At 38.3% G+C, this 25,580-nt stretch overlaps 1 protein-coding gene across 1 annotated transcript in view; it reads left to right on the forward strand.

Moving 5' to 3' along the window:
• Positions 1-13,007: 13,007 nt before the first annotated feature.
• grik3 (glutamate ionotropic receptor kainate type subunit 3) overlaps positions 13,008-25,580 on the forward strand; it is a 476,278-nt gene continuing 463,705 nt past the window's right edge. The window contains 1 exon segment of the mRNA XM_051936208.1: positions 13,008-13,853. Coding sequence (XP_051792168.1) covers positions 13,736-13,853 — 118 coding nt within the window. The 5' untranslated portion in view covers positions 13,008-13,735.

Raw genomic sequence — 25,580 nt, forward strand, 5'->3', positions numbered from 1 at the left:
ACACTGTCAATCTGACTACATAATGACAGTAGAAATAAAAAATGACCATCTAGTTTATTAAAAGCTTTAAGATTTTAGTGTAATAAAAGGCAGAAATCACCAACTATAATCAAATACTGACAATTAACAAAGTGATAACAAATTCTGAATACTAAGGTCTCTTCCACATGTGTAATCATTAGCAAACAATGGCTTAAGGACTTCTAAGAAGAAGTAAGAGCAAAATCTTAAGCAATCAAAAATGGTTAAATTTCTATAAAGTGAATAAACACTACTGGGGTTATTTGGATTGACACAACAAAGGTGTGAAGAGTGAACTAACAGAATGCTAAAATTAAATAAAACTCCAACTCAAAGCACAAAGTGACTAGAATGGAAACGTGCAGTACCAACACTGAGCAAGTCTGCTTTGGAAAGAAAACTGAAAGACTGGTCTTAATCTCAGAAGATGTTGCAAAATGGAAACTCTCAGGGGAGCAGATAAGGTGAGAAAGCATTTTGTGGACATTACGGTGTTTATAATTTGGCTTACATTCCCTTTCACTCTGTGAAAGTGAGAGCGGACTTTGCTAGTAAGTGAGTAATAAGTCGGGTGACATATTAGAGTGCATGTTTCTGTTTGTAAATTTATAAAACCAGTTTGATTCAAATGCAGTGTACAATGTGTTTGCTATAGTGGATGTGGCAAAAAAATGAACATGAATTCAGGGAATCATTTACACGCCTGATGAGGGCAAACCACTTCTGGATCATAATGTGCAGCTCTCTATGTACAGATGTGAGTTAAATATTGACACTCCTAAACTTTAGGCATTCAGCTTTCACACTACAAAGGGAAACTGTCATTGGCACAACTTTAAGTCATAGTGGTGCTGTGATCCTCTTTTCTACGATTCAGCAGAGGGACTGAAATGTGCTGTATGCTTGCTACTTTTCTTTTTTCATATGTGCCTCAAAAACACATTCTCATCAAACACTGCTCTTATCCTTCATTGAAGCTAAAAGCTGAACTGAAGATGCTGATAGGCATATTAAAGAGGAGTCACTCACTGTTGTGCATCTCCACTGTTAGTGGAAGCCACTGTACACCTTTCCTACTGTGAAGGCTGTACACAAAAGCTCAGTCTAGTTGATTATTCCTAGCTGTTCAGCAAATCAACATTTAATGTTTATTTCATTCATCCAGCTATCCATCCATTTTCAAATTCTTTAGGCAGCCCAGAATCACAGAAATTTGACGGTTCATCCCGGCAGGTCTGGACATACACCAGGCATTCTTGGGTGGGTCACCAGTTCATTCCATACCTATACTCATTTCATTTCCAGTTAAGAAAATACACATCTGTTTCGCATTTGGGAGGAAAACTACAGGACTCTAAAAGAAAATCATCCAAATCAGAGGGAAAACATGAAAACTCCACATGAGCAGGGCAAGGGCCAAGATTCAAACCTCTCCATTTCCTAAAGCATCCATCCATCCATCCATCCATCCTCTTCCACTTATCCGAGGTCAGGTAGCGGGGGCAGCAGCTTGAGCAGAGATACCCAGACTTCCCTCTCCCCGACCACTTCTTCTAGTTCTTCCGGGAGAATCCTGAGGCGTTCCCAGGTCAGCCAGGAGACATAGTCCCTCCAGCGTGTCCTGGTTCTTCCCCGGGGCCTCCTCCCGGTTGGACATGCCCGGAACACCTCACCAGGGAGGCGTCCAGGAGGCATCCTGATCAGATGCCCGAGCCACCTCATCTGACTCCTCTTGATGCAGAGGAGCAGCGGCTCTACTCTGAGTCCCTCCCGGATGACTGAGCTTCTCACCCTATCTTTCAGGGAGAGCCCAGACACCCTGTGGAGGAAACTCATTTCAGCCGCTTGTATTCACGATCTCGTTCTTTCGGTCACTACCCATAGCTGAAGATTACAGCCTGATGAAGCAAACAGGACAACATCATCTGCAAAAAGCAGTGACCCAATCCTGAGTCCACCAAACCGGACCCCATCAACACCCTGGCTGCGCCTAGAAATTCTGTCCATAAAAGTTATGAACAGAGACGGTGACAAAGGGCGGCCTTGGCAGAGTCCAACTCTCACTGGAAACGGGTTCGACTTACTGCTGGCAATGCGGACCAAGCTCTGACACCGGTTGTACAGGGACCGAACAGACCTTATCAGGGGGTCTGGTACCCCATACTCCCGGAGCACCCCCCACAGGTCGAACGCCTTTTCCAAGTCCACAAAACACATGTAGACTGGTTGGCAAAACTCCCATGCACCCTCCAGGACTCTGCTAAGGGTGTAGAGCTGGTCCACTGTTCCGCGACCAGGACGAAAACCACACTGTTCCTCCTGAATCTGAGGTTCGACTATCCGACGGACCCTCCTATCCAGAACCCCCGAATAGACTTTTCCAGGGAGGCTGAGGAGTGTGATCGCTCTGTAGTTGGAACACACCCTCCAGTCTGCCAATCCAGAGCCACTGACCCTGATGTCCATGCGATGTTGCAGAGACTTGTCAACCAAGACAGCCTTACAACATCCAGAGCCTTGAGGAACTCCGGGTGTATCTCATCTACCCCCGGGGCCCTGCCACCAAGGAGTTTTTTGACCACCTCGGTGACCTCAGTCCCAGAGATGGGGGAGCCCACCTCCGAGTCCCCAGGCTCTGCTTCCTCATTGGAAGGCATGTTAATGGGATTGAGGAGGTCTTCGAAGTACTCCCCAAACTGACCCACAACGTCCCGAGTCGAGGTCAGCAGCGCACCATCCCCAGCATATACAGTGTTGACACTGCACTGCTTCCCCCTCCTGAAACGGCGGACAGTGGACCAGAATCTCTTTGAAGCCCTTCCGAAAGTCGTTCTCCATTGCCTCCCCAAACTCCTCCCATGCCCGAGTTTTTGCCTCAGCAACCACCGAAGCCGCATTCCGCTTGGCCTGCCGGTACCTATTAGCTGCCTCCAGAGTCCTGCAGGACAAAAGGGACCGGTAGGACCCCTTCTTCATCTTGACAGCATCCCTCACCGCCGGTGTCCACCAACGGGTTCGGGGATTGTCGCCACGACAGGCACCGACAACCTTACAGCCACAGCTCCGGTTAGCCGCCTCAACAATAGAGGCACGGAACATGGCCCATTTGGACTCAATGTCCTCCACCTCCCTCGGGACGTGGTCGAAGTTCTGCCGGAGGTGGGAGTTGAAGCTGCTTCTGACAGGGGGCTCTGCCAGACGTTCCCAGCAGACCCTCACAACACTTTTGGGCCTACCAGGCCTGACCGGCTTCTTCCCCCACCATCGAAGCCAACTCACCACCAGGTGGTGATCAGTTGACAGCTCCGCCCCTCTCTTCACCCGAGTGTCCAAGACATGTGGCCGCAAGTCCGACGACACGACCACAAAGTCGATCATTGAACTGAAGCCTAGGGTGTCCTGGTGCCAAGTGCACATATGAACACCCCTATGCTTGAACATGGTGTTCATTATGGACAATCCGTGACGAGCACAGAAGTCCAATAACAAAACACCACTCGGGTTCTGATCGGGGGGGGGGCATTCCTCCCAATCACGCCCTTCCAGGTCTCACTGTCATTGCCCACATGAGCATTAAAGTCTCCCAGCAGTACGAGGGAGTCCCCAGAAGGTATGTCCTCTAGCACCTCCTCCAGGGACTCCAAAAAGGGTGGGTACTCCGAACTGCTGTTCGGTGCATATGCACAAACAACAGTTAGGACCCGTCCCCCCACCCGAAGGTGGAGGGAGGCTACCCTCTCGTCTACCGGGGTAAACCCCAATGTACAGGCTCCAAGTTGGGGGGCAATAAGTATGCCCACACCTGCTCGGAGCCTCTCACCGGGGGCAACTCCAGAGTGGTAGAGAGTCCAGCCCCTCTCAAGGAGATTGGTTCCAGAGTCCAAGCTGTGCGTCGAGGTGAGTTCGACTATATCAAGCCGGAACCTCTCAACCTCGTGCACAAGCTCAGGCTCCTTCCCCTTCAGAGAGGTGACATTCCACGTCCCAAGAGCCAGCTTCTGTAGCTGAGGATCGGACCGCCAAGGTCCCCGCCTTCGGCCACCACCCAGCTCACACTGCACCCGAACTCCTTAGCCCCTCCCATAGGTGGTGAGCCCATGGGAAGGGGGACCCACGTTGCCTCTTCGGGCTGTGCCCGGCCGAGCCCCATAGGTGCAAGCCCGGCCACCAGGCACTTGCCATCGAGCCCCACTTCCAGGCCTGGCTCCAGAGGGAGGCCCTGGTGACCCGCGTCCGAGCGTGGGAAAACGCCATCCAAATTTTTTATTCATCATAGTAGGTCTGTTGAACCACACTTTGTCTCATCCCTCACCTAGGACCAGTTTGCCTTGTGTGGCCCTACCAGGGGCATAAAGCCCCGGACAACAGAGCTCCTAGGATCATTGGGACACGCAAACCCCTCCACCACGATAAGGTGGCGGTTCGAGGAGGGGATTTCCTAAAGCAGCCTTTACTTTATATTGAAGTATTAATGGCAATACCATTACATAAAAAAACAAATATAAAAAGGAACAATACAAATGCAGCACAGCAGCAGATTAAAGCCACAAAGCATCACACATAACAGAACAACACTGTTAACAGAACAAGGTAGCAGGAATTTATCGCAAAACAGTATACAGTACAAAGCTGGAATGATATGCATAAAATATATTTTGAATAGCTTTAACCAATATTTTATAAGCCTATTGGGAAAGATTTCTCAACTTACGTTTATAATGGTATATAAAAGTATATAAAAGCAGATAGCTGTGGCATCTAAAACAGATAGCAGCACCATTTCGATAAAGATAATATGGCCATGGTTTAACTTTTAGAACATCACTTTTCTTTTTCCACATGCTAAATATTTTGATAAATATGTCACACCAGTAACAGCGCACTGCATGATAACCTGCAGTGAACACACTTGACTTGAGCATTCATAGTTTTCATCCTCTTTCTCTGTACATTTAGCATTTGTTTGCTCAGAGGTCGATGCACTTGCTGCTTCCTGACCGGCTCTTCTTTTCTCCACTCTAGCGGCCTACTTCTTCTCTTTTTTTGTCGGTATCTTTTTGCGTTAAAACTGATTAAGTCAGTGTTTGTGTTGCAATTACTTAGTACATTTTCCTTAATTTTTCACTTAAGCTGGCACTTAAGTCTTCAATCTGCCTGAAAAATGATTTAAGATATGAAGAGGTAGGGGAAGTGACAGCGAAGGTGGTAGGGATGAGAACGGCGGCCGTACGCATGCGCTGCACAGCCACCCTGCTGGCCGCTGCCAAGAGTTGATTCTACAATAAAATAAAATAAAAATAAAAAGAGGAATAACCTTGGAGGTCAATCATCACCCCGAAAGTGGATAGTAGACATCACGTAGTATATACTGTATATACGAAATTTCAAGTCAATAGGTCAAACAGTTTGTGAGCTACAGGGGATTTAAAATCCTGTACAGACAAACAGACAGCCATGGTAGAGAATTATATAAGAAGATAAGGCAAGTCCTATACCATTTTAATAGAGAAGGCAAAGAAAAAGTCAGTAGAATGTTGGCTAGCACAACTTCCTCGCTGTCCTGTGATCTCACATTCAACACCAGCTTGGGACATCTCCTGAGTGGAATATTCTTGAGTGTATGACATACCCTCCTGAGTAGAATATTATTAGGTGTATGACATACCCACTCAGACCCAAAACTGTAAAGCACAATTCTGCATTCAGGGTGCTGTAGTCGTAAGACAGCTTTCATTTCAGCTAACCTCACAATAAGTGGCTGTTTGGTAAATTGTACAATATCCTGTTGCTTAATAATATGGTTTTCTTTAAAAGAACAAAAAAGTAAATGTACTTGTCTTCAAAGTGTAGTATAAAATTGTATTTATGTTTGTGGCATCATGACAGCGGAGTTGTAAACAACTGCTGCCTCATGAATCCTGCGTTGGATTCTCACACCTGATTGTTGTTTAAGTGGAGTTTTTTTTCTTTCTGATACTTTGGCCTTTCTCTTCCTTTGTAGAGTTAGCTTAGTTGGCCATTCCAGACGGGTTCTTTACAAGGACTGACCTCATATTGAGGACTCACCTTGCACCTGATGCTACTATAATAGGATCCAGCCTTCCACAACCCTGATTTGGATTAAGTGTGTTTTCTATATTTGTATTTTTCATTCAGATCAAAGATACACATTTAATTGTATCATTAGGGAACTGAATTATTAGTGTAAAACTGTGGGTGAATGATAATAAATAGGTTTAAATTTAGAAAAAACAACGTTCTATACTGTGAAAAGTAAGGCCATTCTAGACATTCTTAACTCCAAAGGCCTGACATTTTAGTTTGGCTTAATCCACCTGAAATGATTTAACATTTATTTGTTGCAGTATATTTCTCTCTCTTTTTTTTTTAATCTGCGTATGCCAACTAAGAAATACTGCTACGTTTCTTAGGTTGCAGGATCTTGAAAAGCTATCTCATTTGTTTGTTTCAAGCAAAATTGACCATTGTAATCCTTTATGGTCCAGCTGTTCATATTCTTCACTTACTACCGCAGTTACAGTAATTCAAAACGCCTCACACAAGGTCACAACTATCATTTAGATGTTTGACCATATAATGCAAATTTTTAAGCAACTTAATTAGCTTCCAAAGGAGTTACATATAAAATCCTAAATAGTTTATCTCCTGAATTTCTTAATTTACAAAACATACTTCTACTTCAGGTGGTGTATTACCATATTAAGAAGAAGGCTTCATTAAAACTGCAAAGATAAAACTCTGCACTGTAACAAATTAACGCAGTTTTTACAGTGTTATTGCCATGGAGAAAAGGTTGGCCATAATGGATGGATTGGGCATACAGCCATACCAGGAACAGTTCATTCCCTCACATGAGAGGTGGAAGTGCTCCTTAGGGTTGCACCTAATTAGGACACCCACAGGGCGCTATTAAAATTGGAGTCTGGAACTGCAGCCCTGTTGGAGTCTTTAGGTACTGTATAAGGAAAGTGTTGGAAGCAAATAAAAACATTTTATCTGAACCCGGAAACGTGTTTGTCATTACTGTGCCTGTGAAGTGGGGCTCAGTGGCACCCTCTTGTGGTTACAAAAGTAAAACGCTCCAGAAACTTAATGTTAATTCACTTTACAAACAATAACTGTATTTTGCAATGCACTATGGGCCCACAATACAAAGGCAGTAGATAGCAGCATGTTTCGCACCTACTGGCAGGAGGTGTTTCGAATGTAGTTTGGGCTGTTCTACAGTAATAAACTGTTTTTCATTTTACACTGATTAAAAATTTTATATTATCTAACATGTTCACCAGTTATATGCTGTAAACTGTGTAGTGCACTTTTACAGTGTGGTACAGGCAGGCAGTGTGGTGTAGTGGTTAAGACTTTAGACTTGAGGTTGTGTGTTCAAATTCTGCTGCTGACACTGTGTGACTATGAACAAGTAATTTCAAATTAAAAATGAAAACAAAAATGTAACCAATTGTATCTCTCAAATGTTGCCAAATCAACAAGCTAATTAAAAGGACAGGCTCAGTTATGGGGTGCACTCTGGGCTCCCTTGGAGGTGGTGATGAAAGATAGAATTGACACAAAACTGAGTACCATTAAGAACGATGCTGCACATTCTCTCTCTCTGATACCCTAACACTTTCTTTCCCATTAATTTTCTTATCTTTAATTTCCTTTTTAGCCATGCTGCTGTGTGTTCAGACCATTATATCTATCTATCTATCTATCTATCTATCTATCTATCTATCTATCTATCTATCTATCTATCTATCTATCTATCTATCTATCTATCTATCTATCTATCTATCTATCTATAAAGGTGTCAGCAAACAAATGTAAATGTATCAAGACAATTACTATGTTTCATAATATTTCAATGTAAACTAATAATTAATTAATTGATAACACTATCAATTTAGGGCAGTGGTCCCCAACCCTTTCTGTGCCCCACTCCCCCTAGAAAATGTTTGATTTATGTTCACACCCCCTTAAAAACTAGTATCATATTTGAAGATGAAGAGGTCAAATTTCTAATTTTTGAACAACATACAGTACTGCTAGTGAACAAACTGAACTCCAAAAAAAACCTCTTAACTCAGTACATAAAATTTAGATATAAATTGAGCAATTTACTTTTATAAATCTCAAAAAATCTTGTAAATGTGCTCCCTGTAAAGCTTAGAAACTCAATTGATAATCCGGGGGTTGGGGTATCCCGAGAAACATCAGGCGCCCACGAGGAAATGATACATGATCAGTGATCAAGGAATTTGTGGGGATTGTAGATCCCTTTTAAACAATGGGTGCTAGCACTGCACTAAATAATGAGACACAGTCGATGAGCTTTGTCCCCGGGTAACACCTGCACTGCAGTTCAAAAACAAATGCTCCTCATATTTAAAATTGCTGCGCTTCTACCAGGACCACCAGTAGGAGAGGTGGGCTGAGTGTGCGCAGCAGGTATTATATTCAATTCAAGTGCCCTTGCCCACCACTGGCAAAAATGTCAATCAAACCTCAAAATCAGAGACATTTCAAGATCAGGGTTTGCACAGAAATCAATACTAGACCTCGGCAAGGTCCAAATTTCATTCTCTTGAAAATAAAGTTCTTCACTTTTACAAATGTTCTACTCGCAGCAAGGAACCCATGAGATCATGTATTTCTGTAGCTCATTCACAGGTGACAACTATACGCGTATATAATAAAAGAACAGGAGCACTAACTGATAAATGACCTGCAATTGGTGGCCCTATGCAAAACAATGATTGCACAACAAGTAAGACAGACAACGCACCTCTCTCAATTTTGACGAATCGTGACACTGCCTTTCTCTTTGTTGTGTCAGGTTGGGAACCCCTGATTTAAGGTATTTACAACGATTTAATGGCAACTCGATTTGCCAGGTAACTACTGTAAATCAAGATGATTAAAAAAAATGTTGCAAATTGGTTTAAAACTACAATAAAAAGTTGCTTAAAAAAACAGCCAAGAGCTGTATTTTACTTACAAGAAGAAGCTGAACATTTGAATCCAGCAATATATTCTTATTATTTTTTACAGCAATAAACAATAATTTCACAGCATCTTATAGGCAAATATTTGCCATTTATTACTGTACATTCTAGCAGGGTATTTAGCTATCGGTCACACACACTTACAGAAGCCCCATCAGTCTCAGCATTAAATCAAGACTGCCGTATCTTTAGCATAGCATGGTCTTGTTAGAGTTGATGCTGAGGTTATTTCATATTGCACTTTTAAAAAACTGATTTTTAAAGAATGGTAATAATTATTTTTCACTTGCCATTATTAAGTCTTTCCATTTTCTTTCTCTTCTCATAATGGCACTTGGTCTGCCTTAGAGAGGATGCATTGTCACATACAATAAGATGGACCTGTTTTCAGACATCTTCTCTCCAAATTAAACTGCATGACAGAATTGTCCTATTCAGAATATGACTGCCCTAAGACAGACAGAATCTGGACACAATACCACTTTGTGTCTATTATACTTTTGTATGTCCTTCATGACGTGTCTGTTTCTCATTCAAGATTATGTTGTGTTTACATTGCACCTCTTCTTCAGTATTTATAATTATTGTATACTGTGCTTGTCTCATCAGTATGATTAAGAAGAATAAATTAAAATGAATTTGTATTTTGTTGCTTTTGTGATTATAGGACTGTTTTGAAAATCTTTTAAAAATAGGGGGGTTGGGGATTTTTAAAATTTCCTACAAAACATATATCTAAAAATGCTTTATAACATGTTAAAAGAAAAATAATGATTTAGAAATACATAAATAAGTATATGAATGAATAAATTGAATACATAAATCAAATACCAAAAATAATATATACTAATAAACCAATAAGCACTTACATAATACAGATAAACAACAGATCAAGTAGAAACCTTACTAATGCATTACAATTCTAAATTCATTTTTCTAATAAGCATAATGATATGTCTGATGTTATAGGCAGATGACCATTAAGAACATAAAAACCTCAGCCAATAAGATGCTGGAGAAAATAAATCTGCAGGGATTCCAAGGCCAAAAGACCCCCCAGTCCCCACATTCTACCAACCATAAATGATACTTAAATAGTTTCATATTGCTTTTATTCATCGTCCTCAAAGATCTGAAGCAGTGAGTCTCATGGACAGTTGAAGTTTACACATTCATTCCAACATTACAGGCAGACACAGAGAACTTTGATCAGTGGCTGATTTCTGACAAAATCACAAAGATGCTCATAACATGAATTACTGTATGTAATATATTATTATTCACACCTAAAAATACACTTTGCCAATGTTCTTCTTTACAGATATCTGTTAGCTCTCTTACTGAAGCCAAGAAACTTTAAAATGTTCATAATCTGAAGACAAGGCCCACAGTCATAGAGGACTAAGCTTACATAACTCCAAAACAAGCAGGTAAACTGGCATTGAATACTTTACCCATTGTTTAGTGCAGTGGTCACTGCCTGTCCACACAACTCGAGTGATCGGGATTTAAATGTTGGCCTAGTTCCTGTCTGTGTACAAGTTGTATGTTTAATCCTTTATCCATAGACTTTCTCCAGGTACTGCAGTTTTCTTCTATATCTCAAAACATGGGCATATGTTAAAAAATTAAAAATTTTGTTTTCATAAACAAATGAACTCCATTGTTAAAGCTCATTTCTATCAGCTCAGGGTATTAGCTAAAGTCAAGCTGCTTCTTTCTGTAGATGTTTTTAGTACTAGGGTGTTATACCGCGTTAGCCATTATGGATGTACTGAGAAGTTAAGCAAAATGACACCTTTTAGTGGCTAACTAAAAAGATTACAGTATGCAAGCTTTCAAGTTTGTAGATGTTTTTGAAAAGCTAATTTGTGCATTTGTCTCTTCTCGGCTCTCAAAACATAGACATATGTTAAAAACTTGTTTTGATTAATTCATGCAACTTCTATATATTTTTGGATGCTGAAATTCACAAGTGAAAATCACCTTCTGCCATTACATAACATTTTTTTCACAAAATATATTTTGAGGTCTCGTGTATTTTTTTTTTATCATTTTAGCATTATGATTAATTAATTATCAATATTTTATTTTAATGATAATTTGTTTGAACTAAATATTCTCCTATATTAAAATCTATGTGTAAAGAAAACCGGTTATTTTTTGTGACAGTTATTAACTACAATAAGCACCACTGAAAATTATCTCTTATCTACTGGGTCAGCAGTCAGCATACAAAATTTCTTCTGTGAGTGGGACAGCATATAGCCTAGATTTTCCACTGGGTTCAGAAGAAATGGCAAACTAGAAAAAAAGCTATAGCTTGATGCCAAAAACATCATCAGGCCGAGCATGGTGGATCCAGATAAAGTGCTGTTACCACCACTTCATATTTAGCTTGGTTTAATGAAGCACTTTGTCAAAGCACAATCAAAAGATGGAGCCTGTTTGATGTATTTGTGCCGAAGGTTTCCAGTTTTGTCTGAGGCTAAATTGAGAGAGAATTTTTGCTGATCCTGATATTAGAAAACTGATTTCTAATCCAGAGTTTGATGGTGCGATGAACAACCTGAAACAAGAAAAATAATTTCTACATGTTTATGTAACACGACAGATCCAAATTTTAAAGAAACTGTGAAAAATGTATTACTTAAGTTGAAGGAGTTAATAGAATTTTTTTCCTGAAAATCTTGGAATGCTGAGTGAAGAGCAAGGTGAAAGATTCGATCAGGATATCAATGACATGGAAAGAAGGTACCAGAGATGCTGGAGGTTATCCATTTGTTGGCAGAATACTGCTGGATGATTCATTGGGATGCATCAGAAAAAATGTATGAACGAGAGCCCACCACACAAAGCTATGGATCCAAAATAAAAAATAGAAGTAACAAATACAAAATGCCAATGAATATGTTTTGTTTTTTTCTTTACATATTTACAATGTTAATCTCACCCATTGCTGACTGGCTATGGTTCATTCAATGTTTATAGTAATTGGTATAATCAATACTTGCATTTAAACTGGGAATTATTCACAGAGTTCTGCACCTACACTCATTTAAGAGTGCTATGCAAAAAAATAACTTTTGTATATGTTTAAAAACATTTCATTGACTAAATATGTTCATATTAAATTGATTTAGAACAATATTGTATACATGAATAAATTGAGTAAATTTGTTAAATTGTAATTAATTTTTTTTCAATTTTGTACTAATATGCGATGTGATGAAAACATTGTAATTATTTTTTTTATTGTTTTCATGACTGCAAATAAAAATAACTATTCACAATTAAAACTATCCGTATTAATTTAATTGTAACAGACCTGTGTAATGTAAATCTGGGCTGGCAGGTGCACTTAAAACTGGCCTAGCCTGAATGTCTGTGCCCAGTAGGACTGGTACTTACCTTGTGCCTGATGCTGCCAGGATAGGCTCCAGCCCCTTGTAACTGGGAGTTCAAAAAATAAATTAATTATAAGCTACACTCTTAAAATGAAGGTGCCAGAGCCAGAGTGCCATAGAGGAACCATCTCTGGTTCCCTAAAGCTTCATCTACATTTGAAGTTCCAAAATGAACCTTCATTTATTTAAATCCGTAACAGGCTGCATACGCTAAATAACCATGAAAAGATGATAATAGATTTGTGAAATACCAATGGCTCTTGATTTCAAAAGGACTTTTCTGCATACAGTAACACAGACTAATGCCGTTTTTTTTATTCTGTTAGTGTCTGTGTACTATAAAAGTAATAGTTTATTCCCTCTGTTAATGTTCAGGTGTGCCCTAAATTATATATCACACACAGAACGTTTTCACTTTCTTTTCCAACAGACTGAGTTATTATTGTAGAAAGTTCATTAGTTAATACATCCATTTTCATAGACCAGTTTTTCCATGTCACCGCCACGGGTGGTCCGAGCACAGGTAGCATTATTAGGTGCACAGTATGGACGAGTTAAGCCCCTGATGCACGCACCCGCACTTACTGACACTAGGCTGAACCAGAGTAGCCATTATGCCTAATATGCGCGTCTTTGGGACAGTGTGGGATATCGGAGTACCTGAAGAAAATCCGAATAAACATTGGAAGAAGGGATGGACTTTCCCCTCAGACTGTGACATGACTGGGAACAGAATCCGGGTCCGCTGAGTTGCAAGACAGCAACAGCACCACCCCAAAGTTAGCTAATAACAATGCCATTATTATGATTACTAGTGAAATTTTTATGTATTATTATTTAAGCATATAGTGCGTGCATGTTCAGTGTAGGTAAGAGATCTGAAAATTCAGCACCTAAAAAATAACTGCATGCGAAGGAGTCCTCCTCCGCGGATTCCACTCCGGCGTCTGAGCTCGCCGGTCCAGATAGAATCAGTTGTAGGAGGGGATACGGAGACTCCTGCAGGCTGAATCTAACAGCCTGCTTCTGCAGGTGAACACAGTGATGCTGTATAGGAAGAACTGGGGTTTAATCCAGCAAAGATGGTTTTTTTTTTCTTTTTTTTTTCCTTTTTTTTTTTTTTAGACTTGTAGCAAAAGCTGGAGAATTTTGCATAATGTACAATGAGCACAAAATTGTCGCGGACACAGAATTTTATACAAGACTTCAATGAATACAAATTAGATACGCTATTTTGAAGCATCTTTGGAATATTAAAAGGCTGGATCTCATTGCTTCGTAATGATGAGAAATATTTGGTTCTGTCCGCGGAGTGTGATCTTGGAATACTGGACAGCACTTGTTTTGTTCGTCTTTTGGATTCAGTATTCTCGCGGGATGCCTCATGTCATTCGAATCGGTAAGGACTAACTTCACATTGTCAGAACTAGAGCGCCGAGCACGTTCAGAATGTGTCCAACTGTTTATGGGCCAAACATTAAGGCAAGGAAGCAAATCATTTGTGGTTCTGGAATTTATGAAGAAGATTAAAATGTTTCAGCTTAAAGGGAAATAACTATTTTTATTGCTGTCAATAGTATTATTATGATAATTTTTCTTTCTTCCAATAATTGTCATAGTCATAGATAGGTGAAAAACTGAAGTGAGTCTGTATTGAATTTTAACTAGTTTTATGCAGCGAAAGAAGTCTAAAGTATGTCTGAAAAGCGCGTGCAGCGAGTGAAGATTACGCGGTACCTGTTACTGTCGGAAACTTACAGGAAGGCAGAACGCACAGCTTTGTTCGTGATTAGCTGCTGCTCAGTTCGCCGAGACTGTTTTGACAGCCGGGTTGAGATGCCTCCTACCTCAATATCTGTAAGAGTTTTAGGTGAAAATGTTATTACTTCAGAGCCAAATGCAAGTTGCTCACGATTCAAGTGTCAATAACACCTGGCACCTGTATTTAAAATCGGGAGATAGCGAACAAAGTAAGCAAACATTTGATTGACTAGCAATCACCCTTAGATAGATAGATAGATAGATAGATAGATAGATAGATAGATAGATAGATAGATAGATAGATAGATAGATAGATAGATAGATAGATAGATAGTCGCGTATCGTGTCATGTAAAATGTTCTATTTATTCAAAATATCCGTACTGAAGTCCTCAGTTAAAGAGAAGCGAAAAGTTTATTAGTAATAATGATAATCATATAAGAGCACATGTATGCCATGCGCCCGTTTCTTCAGGGTGCTCTTGTATTTGCCTGCCCAGTTCTTTCTACCTGCATTGTGCGATCTGTTAACCCAAACTTGCTCCACTCGCGGTTTGCAATACATACTGTATTGTAAACTTTCGTGAGAAACAGCAGGAACATTTTATTATTAACAATGCTAAACTTTCACGCGACTTCTGGCTAAAGATGTTTTCCTCGTTCTTGTCGGGTTACCGTGGAAATAAGTGTTTATGACTCCCTCTCGGTGTTTGCGAATCACTCACTGACAAAGAATGAGAAATTTCTCTTTCAGTGACTGGTGATGCGATGAAACATTGTTCGGCGGGAGCAGACAGAAGCTGAATGAAGATCAATACGTTTTTGTCTAGAAGCAAATAGCTTTTGACAAGTGGCTTACTGCCACCAGGGAGTAGCACTCCGAATGGAATTAGAAACATTAACATAAAGAAACAAATCTTAGAACATTCAATCCGTTTTTTTGTTTGTTTGCGCCTTTAGGAACTGTCATCTTTACAATGTAAGACTGCATTAGTTTGAAAATATTTGCAAAAAATTCCATCGCTTTCACTGAGTGTTGTTTTTTTAGACCAAAAAGTGCTGCTGCTACAGTAATTTGTCTTTTCTTTGTCCTTTTGCTGAGGGAAGTTGTATAAATGCGAGTGGACATGGTGTTCTTGCAGATCCTAAGAGCATTGCTTCTCTGCATATTTAATAAATCATACACAGTGTGGTTTTCCATGATTCAGATCTTCTGAGCAGCCACTGTGGGGAACAGCTTCTTGTTTTGTGACCCACGAAGAAGTGATCAAATATCACGCAGTTTTCTTACTCAAATGCAACCAGACTACTTTCACGATGAGCCCAAGCTGCGCTCGTCTATGGGTAAATCAAGATGAAGATGCGAACTGCAGAAGTGAAATGATTCTTAACCAATTTGTTCTGATGAGATTTACCCGATATATGCTAATATTTTCTCAGACTTTTACTGAATAACATAGATCGCTGTTGAAAAAATCCCGCTAATCAGAGGGGGGGACGTATAGAGGATTCAATAAATCACATTGAACTCTTGAGGAGTGAATTCTGCAGCTTTTATTTTTCTACTTTCTTTAACTTTGTAACTTCATGACAGCTTTCACGCAACCACCGTTAAAATTCCTTAAGTGTACAAGGACAGGAAATTAGTGTACACGACTGCATGGTTTCTCCTTACACTTAAACTGTACGTGGCAATTATAATTAATTGTATTGGAATTAACACGATAACGTTAGCACATTTAATTTCGCGTGGTCCGAGCGTGGGTTTTTGTGCGAGTAAACTCCGCGATGGACTCGCAACACTCAGGGCTGCCCCGAGGTGTCTGACTGCGTCTCTCTTCTACCATACGGTGGTTAAGAAATGGATGAGAAGTAATTGTTGTTTTCTGCGTTCCAATAAAATACCGTTGAGAGACTCATTTAATAATTACGTGCATGTGCTCTCATTCTGTTACATATTTTCAATTTACACGCTTTTCCCTTTTACTGTTAAAGTGCGTTAGGGGAAGAAGAATCGCTTAGGATTTTCCGCACAAATATATGTATTTATGGTGGTTTGTTGGTTCCTTCTAAATTATATATCTTAAATTTCCATTTACTATTGTTGATTTTAAGCAACCCTCTTTCAAAATGCATTTATAGCTTTACTCATTTTGTTCGTTGATGAATATTCAAATTACTAATTTGCTAAAAGATTGGAGGTGTCATTTCTGATTTGTACTTTATAGCACGCTAAACTAGATTTGGAAGACATGTGGTCATATCTTCGAAGTCTTGAATGCGGTGTAAAATACATAATGCATAGTATAAGACTAAAATGAAACGCGAGGAAGAGGGCTGATCTGCAAAATCGTTTGCATAAATGAATGAATGAATGAATGAATGAATGCATGCATGAATGAGTGAGTGAACATCTAAGTCGGCGTACAGTGTATGTGATTTTTCTGAGCGAATCCGTTATTTCCTGTCACTCACTGGAACATTATGAACTCAAATGTGAAGATGTCTACTTCTTGAGTTTAAACTTGACGTTTTTGGCGCTGTGTATGCTCGCTGGAGTCGATCCCTTGTCGTAAGGTATCATTCCAAACAGAATGCTGTTTGCTGTGTGACAGACCTAAGGATGTTTAGCCTGTGACCCACGATGACATTAATATCATTAATAATAATATATTGTCTACATTTTACGACAACTTGCACCCTGTTGGAATAAGAGTGATGTAAAGTTAGCCTGACTTTCGTTTGACTTTCGCCACTTTAAGCAGTAAAGTGCAGCAGAACACAGTCAGGCAAAGGGGAATAAATTGTATATTAGAATGAAAGTAGTATGTTGCAGCGGAAAACCGTCAGATCAAGGAAAAATTAATGGATATGTGACGATGAGAACCAAGCAGGTAAACAGGACCCCCAGCAGTTCCCTTAATTCTGACCTTGATAGCGACTGTTATTAGAGACACATGTACAACAGGAACACGTTTGTAAGGGTTCAGTCCAATCAAACGTACAGACATACCAACTTAAACTTCACCACGAGTCCATAGTGATTGTGGGCTGTAGAGGATGGAAAACACTTTGGTGAGTTGACGATACAAGTCCATACCCTTCACAAAATCCTTTTCTTTACGATTCAAGCGTGTGAGTTGTGTATATATACATATTAAAGCATCTCAGCGACCCTGAATCTGAACAAGCGGGTTTGAGATGGACGGATGAATGCACTGTTAAAGGAAAATGATCCTCAAACTGTAAGGAAACGAATGATTTGGAAAATCAATCCATGCTATCCGATTACTAAAAATCAAAGTTTAAGGTTTCGGGAAGCGACCGTACAGCAGTAGCTTCGGATCAGCCTAGACTGGGAAGCATGTCGGTCGGTGGAATCACACATTCAACAACAGTCGCATTTAATGAGATCTAGCAATTAATTAATCTGTCTGTCTATTTCAGTGTTAATTCTAGCAAAACCGATTACATCTCGGTAATTTTACTGTTTAGAATATTTACTTTCTGTCCAGTATTTTGGCATTGGTCGGTCTGTAAGACTGTAGGAGTGATTTCGCAAGTCCAAAACGTGATTTTATTTAATCTGTCTGATAATATATTAAAGTTCAATATGCGCCACAGCACTGTCACCATTATGCCGGGAACAGACAAGAAAAAAAAAAGTCTCCAGGCTTGCTTCATGCAAAGTGTGTCCTATCTTGGGCTGGCAAAAAAGAACGGATAAGATGCCAGGCTTCAGTAACTGTAATTTCTTAATTATTTATACAAGTTTAACTTAATCAGAAAGTGAACTCTTTATAAAACGTTTAGCTTTGTTGATACATTTTAAATCTATTCTTTTTTTTCTTTTATTTGAGTCCAAATATATACCCGCCGTTTGCTTCGATACTACTGAATGAGAAGAGCATTTTTGATCCTCTCAAATATACAAAGTTTTAATTTTCCCCAGTAGAGGGCTCTGTTTATAACAGAAACCAATGAGATCGGAGAAGGCATATTCGCATTTTAAAAGTATTCGTGTTAAAGCTGAACATCGTATTGCATTTTTGGACATGTAAATGATTACAGTATCTTGCCCTAAATCTGATTACACATTTAATAGAATTTGTGCGGTGAATGTGATTTCATCGGGATGGTATATACAGGTATTTATTTTTAGATTTTAGGTTTGACGTATAAAGAGCGAACGATCTGCTGCATGTATTCATTAATCCAAGATTCGCTTAATTCATTTATGTATTTGTGTTTTTTTACAAAATCACCTTGATTTATCTTTATGATATGGCATATTTGAAAAATATTCCCACACTACTGTATACAATATAAAAAAGCCCTACATGTAAAATATTAATGACAATGAATCGCACTGTAAAACAACTGAGTTGAAAGGGTTCGGAAAAATAAAAAGTACATAAGATTAACAGCCAGACACAGACAACTTTAACATAAAACTTGAAGCTAAATGCCACAGATTAAGGGTGAATGTGTTACATTTAGGACGCAACTGGGCAGATGATTGATTTTTGATTTTGCCTGAACATCCAAATGTACCATAGGGTGTCTTATATTTATTATTGTTAAAACCGTTGTTCATTTGTTTTGTATTGGCCATAAGCTAAAAAATGTATGAACTGATTAATCATAGAAACCATTCCATCACTTTCAAGATAATTCATATACTGTATATATATATATTTGCTTAAATCTATATATATATATATATATATATATATATATATATATATATATATATATATATATATATATATATATTTGCTTAAATCTACCTTTATAGGCAAGTTGGGGAATATATGGTATTTAAAATATATCTTTCTGCATTATTGGCTTTTATATCTGTTGCTACACCAGGTTCAACCAACCGTCTGCAGAAGTCAGTCCTTCCATGCATTTTCGGTCTAATTTAATTTCATTTAAAATCCAATATTGTCTCTGCAAGCTTCAGGTAGTTTACTGTTATTATTGTGGATAAAATGGTGGTCATGTACTGTATATACTAAATAGAATGTTTCTTTTCGAGTTATTTTTTTTGAAAAGCTTATAATTTTGTAAACAGTGTGATTGTTGTGTAGGAATGTTGGTTCTAATATTCAACGGAAAAGGTGTTCACTTAAACAGTAATGCTGCTTTAACAAGTAAGGGTTACACATATTTATTAATAAATTTAAGCATATTAATATATAGTTTCAACAATTTTTTTTCCACCTTTTCATTTTTACAAATTTATCTAAATAACATTAAATATAATTCTTATATTCAGTAGTACAGAAGAGTGGTGTTTATAAACTATGAGTTTAAACATGCACTATGTATTATAAAGTTTATACAAAATGGTTCAAATGATAAAGGAAAGAGAAGCAAATTCTTTTTTATATTGCTTAAAATATATACAGGTTTTCCAAATATTAAAAAAAAAAAACCTGACATGATCAGAATTATACAGTATATCAAAAAATTATATTACAGCAGTAACCATTAGTGTGTCCACTTACTATAGATAAGGGACAGTGCTTTAGTTTTATAGCTCTAGCAGTGGGATTACTGAATGCTTCACTCTAAAAGGATCTGATAATAGGACCCGAGTGAATCAATGCAAATTTTGAAGTGGGGTATGCAATCTGTTGCTAAGCATCTTGTTTACGAATTTATGAAATGGAGTAAAAAAAATAATATCCAAATGAGCAAGATTTAGGTCTCTGTCAATAACCACCTATATTCAGATGCCTCCAAATTGCATTTCGTAGGTAATCCAGGGCCCAGAATGAAAGCTGTAATACATTTTTAAATATGCTGTGTATTCCTTACTCCATTTTCATGACATTTTACTTGTATTATCATAGACGGAAATGTCTGTATTCATTTGGATTAGGTTATGTTTATGGAATAGATTATGCACACTTCTGTGGGTCTTTGCTTATTGGTTACTGGAAACCACGTACTAAGCTATTAATTAGACAGCTCTGTGCTAATGAGAAACATTGTCTTTTTTGAGCTCAAGCATGCCCTTACATGGCTGAAACAGATTTATAATCTTTAGTGTTTTTTAAATACAGGAATCCAAGTACAGACAAGGATTTATTGAATAATCAATTGCTTTATCTACCTAATACTTTAAAGTGCTTCATCACCGTCAGTTAATCAATCCACCTTGTAATTTAAAGTGGGTATTTTGTCTTGCTGCACTGTTTTGTCAGAATGAAGCAATGTTACGGATTTTAATTTTGCTCCACTTTAGACTGTTTCCTTGCCTAAAAGAAGAAAGCAAGTTTGAAACAAGGAAGGTCATTTTAAACATAAACATACTTTGTCATTTGTTTCAGACATAAGACAAGCAGAATCCAAAATTGTTGTTACAGTTTTCGCTTGTATTGGTCTCAGTCTGTAAAGAGTTGTGTTAGGCATCCAAAAGGTGAACCCTGTTCCTTATTATTGGTGCTAAAATTGTTGCAAATAGCACATTCAGAATAATTCTGTGCAGCATGGGAATATGGTCAATGGATTTGATTAGCCATTGTGTTTTCTCAAAATAAAGCATTTATGGTGTCTTTGTTTTAATCAATGTATTTGTGCTGAAATTGAATAAGACAAATGCTCTTTTCTGTGGGAAGAGGAGAAAATGCATATTTTAGGTAATCTTTTGGCAGAATTTCAAGAGCAGGCCCCTGTATCAGTACTTTGCAGTCATTTCATCCAGAAGGCACACTGGATGCATACCAACACATTGGTGCTGTCATTGCATTTGATAGCCTGCTATTAACCTGAACGTTTATGAGAAATAGCAGGTGCTGGTTATCATCCCCCCTTATTTTTCCACAATATCCTGAGTCTGCATGCAGTTTCACAGCGCACGCTGTTCTTCGCAGAGGAAAAAGCACAGTAATGAACTTTAATACCAGGGCCATGCACAAAAGAAAGACTGATGGCCGGCACAATTTGTCTCTGTCTCACTAAAGCAAACATTTCCTTACTTCACTCCATGGTAGTCTCAACAGAAGCTGTGCCCCTTGCCTTTGCCTGTCCTGCGAAACGCATCGCATTCCTGATGTAGCGAGACAAACTCGAAGGTTTTATATGTTGTGTTTAGTGCAGATACAAGTTGATTTTTTTTTTTTTTTGAGATGAACTCCAAGCCTTGGCTCGATGTTTTCTACTTCAATTTGTTTATCATGATTGAAAAGTTTGGAGGGATATGGTTGTTGTCTTAAAAGTTGTATTTTTAAATGCTGGCTGGATCACCCATATTGTAGATCTAATGAGGAATTCACTGAAACTGCTGATCCGTTTGTAGTAAAAATGACCAGGAGCTTATTCTTCTTGAATAAGTAAAAGAAAGAACTTCATGCTGGATGTTGGATCTGATTATAACACTCATAAAATATATACAGAAGAAAAATTAGTATTTAACTGACCTAATAGAGTGGCGTTGGACAAAGAGTAGAATCCCACATAAATGCAAACTGGAACCTCTTCTTGGAACTGAATCTGGGACCAAGGTTTCTTACTGTGCTACTATCAATCCACTTAATCTTACTTGGTATATTTATTTTTAATAGCTCTGTTTTTTTATTGTTTGTGAATTTAGAGAGTGGAAAGTGTATTTGAAAAGAACACATAGAAACACTGATAGCACAGCTTGTCCTGGGCACTGAAGTCAAAAGCAATACTGGCTGATGCTTTGCATCGTCAAACTAGCTGGGTGCTTCCTCTTGCCAGCTTCCTTCTCTTTTTTCCTGATGAGCTGTCCTTGGCTCAGATTATCCAAACTGTCTTCTGCTGGCTAGAAGCCCGCTTCCTCCCCACGAATCCTCTTGCTGCAAGGTCTGTCTGCACTGATATGACTGCAGTTTCTTGCCCTTTCATAAGTAGTCTGAAGGCTGAAGCTATTTAGTCCTAAGTACTGCCGAAGTCTAATACTGTATGCAGGAAAGTAAAGTGCAACAGAAATATGGTAAGATTTCTCTGTTAGTTTGTGTAACATATTTGTATCCTTTAATATATTTTGTGAAAATATTTAGCTTTGCCTAAAACAGTCAAATGTTTCACTCTATCACCCCAATGGGCAAGTCTCCTTCAGGTTTGTTTTCTTTTTTGCTAGCCTCTACTTTTTTGTGCATTTATCACTGATAAACACCACAGAATCCTGCACACAGTGACATACATCTAATAATTTGCAGAAAAGTTTCCAATCAACGTCTGCTTGTGCTATTTTTCTTATCTCTTTGTTACATCTGCCCACATATTTATATGATGTCTTGCCTGTTGGCTGGACATGGTCAATGAAGATCAGATTTTTACGTCCCTCTCTGTAACCAGCCTGACTATCATTCTTCTAAAATTATCAGTTTCGTTATCATTAGCAATCATTAAGAAAGAACTGCTTCAGGGCATTCAGTTCTTTCTCTCTGTGGCTCTGTGCTTAGCGTCCATTTATACATTCAATCTGTTTGTTATCAGTCAACTGAATGGAGGTTATCAGTGTTTAACTGTCTTGTTGAGTTAAGACAGTAGGGTCAGTCTGAGCCTAGAGTAAGGTTTAGGTGGGTCATTATCAGAGATTAAATGGTCAATAAGAATGCTCATGTGCATTACAAGTGATTAAATATTTAGAGAAATGTCAAAGACAGGTAGTGTAGCTTTAGTTATTGGTGGTGGAGTGTGATTGTGACTTAACCACAACCTAGCAGTAAACGTACCCATTTTTGAAAAGCCAGTATATTTACTAAAAGAATTCTTATGTAAAACAATTAGTTGTAAACATTCATTTGGCAGGTAATTTAAGCCAATGTCACATTATGCAACAACTAGTCATTGGCTATGTGAGACTTACCACCTGGATTTTGTTATCTCATCACCGGATCATCTCAAGTTAAAAAACTGATAATCATTGGGCATGTCTAATTTACCAATTGAGCTCGCCTCTGTTTCATGACAATAACGTACTTCTTCGTGGAACTGGAGATGTAGAAAGGTTTAACAGGTACTGTTAGTTTAGATGCAGTTTTTGCCATTTCTTTCTATCTCCTGTTCTATCTTGGTATATAAAACACTGACAGACAAACAAGCTTTTTATATGCGGTCCAAAACCCCAACATTCCTTACTTCTAGTCACATTGAATGTGAATTGTACTTCTGGTTGGTTGAGAATTCATTGTTTGTCAATTCTTATACACACCAAGCTCAGCCCTAAACCTGTTTGATTTTGTCTGAGTGCGTTGTACATTAGTTGGAGTGAGCCATTGGGTATTTCACATTATATAACCAGCTTCATGGGAGTGCGATGCTGACTGCCTCCAAACTCGCTAGTTTTATGTAAATGAAGGCAATAACTCAAGATCACCTGAATAGTTATGTAATTTGACACAACATTTAGTCTACTACCATAAGTATTTTAAACTACAAATCAATGGTTTGAATGCACCAATAACTCACTGCCCCAGTGAACCTCAGCTAAACACTTGACTTGAACAGCAAAATGGTAATACTATAAACAAGTGAACTATGGAAAGATGCAATATAAAATTAAAACTTTTTTAGTTTCATTAAAGCATGAAATAGAGTACTATGAATTTTGACACTCAAGTTAGACTATGATACAGTATGTAGTGAGACATCAATACTTAATGGACTAACTCTCACCTAAGTGTAATCTTTAACATTTTTTGGAAAGCAAAACAAATTCAGTACAAAATGTGCACGATAACATATCTAAAGATTTTTTAAAATTGCCATTTACTGTATTTGTATGCTGAAGAATACTATCCTTTACTGTTTAGATATCACAGTAATAGAAGCATTTGATGTTAATTAATATGAGCTTATTTATCACTCTGAATTAGTTCTAGGAAATGACAATAAAGTCTTTGAAATTGAAACATATTTTCATAGAAAATAAAGCAGAAAGAAGAAATAATGAACTTTTTTACTGTCAATCTTAACAAAACAGCCAGCATGTTGTTACTCCATGTTTATATCTGAACAGCAACTGAAGTCAATGGCTGTAATGTGGGACAGGGTGCTGGTTCTTCACAGAGCGTATTCATTCACACTAGATCAATTCAGAGTCACTGTTTATCTTAACATACAAGTCTTAAAGTAAAGGGACCAAAACATGGCCCCAAACTATCACGATTGAACCACACATTGTGACTCCTTCTCATAGACCTAAAATGAGGATCAAAAACGAGGAACAAAACTGTAGAAATTGATGTAATGTGTGCAGCCAGCCACGGGCAGTTTGTTTGCTGGTCCTTAACCAGGGTCACTCACTCACACTGCACCAATTCAGAGGCACTAGTTAACTTAACATACATTTCATAAAGATATGGGACACAAACGAGGAGTAAAACCAGCAGGTATATTCAAGAACAAGAAATCTCCTCATAGACAGAAACCAAACGTGATGTCTAACCAAGTCAAATCTGCTTTTCTGTAGCTGTTAGAAAATAGCACTAGCCACAACCTCACCTCTTTCTTGCACTGAATCTATTTGTTCCTCCTCATAATGATTTTAACCAGCAACCTTTAATTTACAAAGAAGTGTAAGAAAATTACAGAAGTGAAAATCAATATTTTTTGTATATTTCTTGCCACTCAATTTTGTTGGAGGCAAATGTGGAATTTCAACTTGCTAAACTCAAAAAAAAAAAATTCCTTATCATTTGATAGCCACTGCTAACAATAATTTTAATGTTTATTGCTCCTGTCAATGGTTTGAATTAACATGGTATTTGTTAAATGCGAGTTGAAAGTGAAAGAGCTGCTAAAACTTTAATGAAAAAAACATTTTCCTCTGAGGACAGGTACTCTGTATGGTGGTAGCACTGGAGAATGAGATTTGGGGAATGTTTCACTGGTTTTAAATGGCTGTGCCTTTATGGGTCAATTGACTGATCGATTGATTGATTGATTGATTGCAGGTGGTCTTTTGTTTAGAATCTGTTGTGAGGAAAAGAGTAAAGCAAAGCAAATAAAAACGTAGAAGCAGAGCTCTTCCAGTTTATAATTAATATTTTAAGCACCTATGCATTAGTTATTTGGAATTCTGTTTATTTTGTGACTGCACAATTCAAATGCCAAGAAAGGTTAGAAGGTGTTATGAAGACAGCAATAATAGCAACAGTGCACCATTACCTCTCATCCACCTGTCACACCATTAAACATCAGAAGGTTAACAAACCCAGGGTGATTATGTTATTTGACTTAACATGTCTTTTACCCAGAAAGAAGCTATGTTAAGAGCAGGCTTTTCATTTTTTTTATTGTTTTTTTCAATGAAAGGTTAGGAAATTTCTTCATCAATTTTTTAAAATACATGACACATGTCTTCCTTAAATCTGAAAGCTAAT

The sequence above is a fragment of the Erpetoichthys calabaricus genome, chromosome 14 (genome assembly GCF_900747795.2).
Source record: "Erpetoichthys calabaricus chromosome 14, fErpCal1.3, whole genome shotgun sequence".
Classification (NCBI taxonomy): Eukaryota; Metazoa; Chordata; class Cladistia; order Polypteriformes; family Polypteridae; genus Erpetoichthys; species Erpetoichthys calabaricus.